Source organism: Selaginella moellendorffii, unplaced genomic scaffold, assembly GCF_000143415.4.
Source record: "Selaginella moellendorffii unplaced genomic scaffold, v1.0 SELMOscaffold_55, whole genome shotgun sequence".
Taxonomy (NCBI): domain Eukaryota; kingdom Viridiplantae; phylum Streptophyta; class Lycopodiopsida; order Selaginellales; family Selaginellaceae; genus Selaginella; species Selaginella moellendorffii.
In genome coordinates this window covers 649,468-652,453 of record NW_003314316.1, presented here as the reverse complement: position 1 = coordinate 652,453, position 2,986 = coordinate 649,468, and the positions used below count along the sequence as shown (strand labels likewise).

General features: G+C 49.1%; 1 protein-coding gene across 1 annotated transcript in view; it reads right to left on the bottom strand.

Annotated features, from left to right (window-relative positions):
• Positions 1-736, bottom strand: part of LOC112350878 (pentatricopeptide repeat-containing protein At4g02750-like) — a 1,454-nt gene extending 718 nt beyond the window's left edge. The window contains exon 1 of the mRNA XM_024687859.1: positions 69-736. Within this exon, the coding sequence (XP_024543627.1) occupies positions 69-736 (668 nt within the window). The remainder of the gene's footprint in view (positions 1-68) is intronic.
• Positions 737-2,986: the final 2,250 nt, after the last annotated feature.

Here is a 2,986-nt window from a genome sequence, read left to right as displayed (position 1 = left end):
TGGTTGACATGGATCCTACGTCATGCACAGGCATTTGCCCAAACAAGTTAATTACGTGTAAGATTTGCCCATCTTGGGCAAATGCTACCAGCATGGCATTCCACGCTGTCAGGTCTCGTCCAGGCATTTGATGAAAGATGCCTTGTGCTTGAGTGACGTGGCCAGCGCGACCGTATGACATCAGCATCACTGTCCGTGATACAATGTTGTGCTCCGGCATCCGATCAAAGAGATCTCTCGTTTCACTCAGAAGAAGAGGATCCTGGCGAAATGCCGCTACCATCGTCGTCCAGGTGACGAGATTCTTCTCCGGCATTGAATCAAACAAGCGCTTTGCCTCGAGGATTTGTGATTCCTGAGCGTAAGCTCGCAGCAACGTTGTCGAGGAAATTAGATTCGTCTCAGGCATCCAATCGAAAAAGGATTTGGCCTCTTGGAGATAGCCCTCCTGGACAAATGCCGCGAGCATCGCATTCATGGCGACAAGATTCCACTCTAGCATCGAGTCGAACAGACTCTTTGCTTGCTGGATCTTGCCATTGGAACCAAACCCACTAATCGCAACCGTCCATGACATCAGATTCCTCTCGGGCATAGCACCAAACAAAGCGTTCATGCCCTCCAGATCCCCAGTTCGGGCATATCCCGTTAGCATCACCGTCCAAGAGAAAAGATTCCTTCTCTTCATGGAATCAAATACCCTCTTTGTGTCATCGAAAGAGGAACAAGATGCCATGTTTGCCAGCAAGGAATTCCAGGATGCTAGGCTCTGATCTGGCATGGAATCAAAGACCTACATTTGACGAGACAAGATTCCCAGTGCCAGTATTATGTCCTTTCAAAAGCTGGTGGAAGATTTACTATGCTTTTTACCACAAAGTCACAATCTTGAGCCCAGCAAATCGTTTGTGGAAGTTGTTAGATTCCACAAGATGCCCTTGAAGGGTAGGTATCTTGCTCTTGATTGTCACTATCTAAATTTTTGTTTTGGGGTGGATTCATAAAAGATGGTGTGGGGTATCATCAGCACAACCCAAGATTTCACTTTCTAGTGAGTTGTGTAAAATAAATGCCACTTGAAAGATGAATGTGTATGTACATTCCTCAATGTCCTATAGAAACTAAAACAATATCAAAAACACACTCTTAAAGATACTAGTGAAATTATGAACAAGAATGCCCAATGCTGCCCATGAGCTATTTGTGAGACACAAAATCCCTAGGCCCCAAAGTGGAGCCGGAAGGGCGTCACATGGTAGTGGCCGAAGCAAAAGCCAAATGAGTGTAACACATTTGGATTAAAAGCTCCGATTTGAAAGGTTGAGAGCAGAAGTGGAACTCCCAAAAACGTGTTTGAGGAATGAGCACAAAGCGAGCAATAAGCGAGGCTCCAAAAAGGGACCCAAAAAAGACTAACACATGACACGTGGAAGTGTCCAACATGGACTCGAGTTGGAGTCCAAAATGGAGTCCGAAGTGGAGTCCGAGAAGGACCTGAGATGGAGTCTGAGGTGGAGTCCAAGGTGGACCCAAAAAGGACCCAAGACAGAGTCCGAGGTGGAGTCCGAGATGGACCCAAGATGGAGTCCGAGATGGAGTCTGAGATGGAGTCCGAGGTGGAGTTTGAGGTGGAGTCCGAGATGGACCCGAGATGGATCCAAGATTAAGTCCGAGACGGACCCAAGATGGAGTCCGAGATGGAGTCCGAGATGGACCCGAGATGGAATCCGAGATGGAGTCCAAGAAGGACCCGAGATGGACTCCGAGGTCAAGACCGAGACCGGGACCGAGACCGAGATCAAGACCGAGATCAGGACCGAGGCCGAGGCCGAGACCGAGTCCGAGTTCGAGTCCGAGTCCAAGTCCAAGTTCAAGTCCGAGTCCGAGTCCAAGTCCGAGTCCAAGTCCGAGTTCGAGTCTAAGAGGGTGAAAGCCTAAAGCGTTCGTCTCCCAAACCTTGGGGGGTTTGGTGAGCTCCAAAAGTATAGTAGGGGGAGGATTACAGTGGAGCCAATTTGGCCAGGAAAGGTTAATTTGGCCCAGGAAGGCCGGACCCAGTGTCAGGTGATGAGCTGCCCACTGGGAAGTCCAAGACTAGAGTGAACACAGACCGACAAGCGGGGTAGCTTGGTGAAGTGTTCAAGAGCCGGCTCTAATTCCCCCGGGAGATCGACTGGCCGATGCTCCCAGTCCAAGTGTGGGTGGCACTACCTACTTGGATACCCGGTGTGGCTCAACGAAACCTCGCTTTAAGCCCATGGCTAGAGCACCAAAAGGCAAGAGGTGGGGAGAGTACCCATGAGGCTTGTGTAAGGCCACAATGTTCCGAAATGTTGTCCCAAAGTCCTAAACGGTGAAAGGGAAGAGGAGCAGTCCTTTAGTGTAGTGACCAAGGATATGGTCACATGGTGAGAAAGTCCCAAAGGATTGAGGGACTTAGAGGTCGGGCTTGCGGGCCTTGATATAGTGGCAGTGTTGGTGAACACAGCCATAGACAGAAAGGGACTTGATGAGGACTGGAAAGAAGATATTGGGGAAAGCTATTCCCCATGTTTGTGGGCATCCTAAGGATGCTAGGGAGTGGATCTGGGATGACCACTCATGAACAGATGGCCCAGTCTTGGAGAGATAGGATTGCAATGTAGGTGGTGTTGAACCACCAATGTGACCAAGGTGAAAGGGCATGGCCTAGCATAACGGGCTGGTATGTTGGTGGTACCTTGGAGTGTCGATCATGGGATCAGACGCGTGGAGCACTTGGACCAAGTGCAAAGGTTGAAGGGCATGAATGCCCTTCTCGGGGTGAGCAAGCCCCAAGTCCGGAATTGGACTTATAGAGGTTATGAATGAGATTCCTCCAAGTGGTTGGATGTATGGTTAAGTGACTAAAGTATAATGGAAAAAATTAATAGCTTACACCATCCACTTCCTAAGTGACTCCATCACAAAACTTGAAGCCACTTGTTATGTTCCGTAACATGCAATA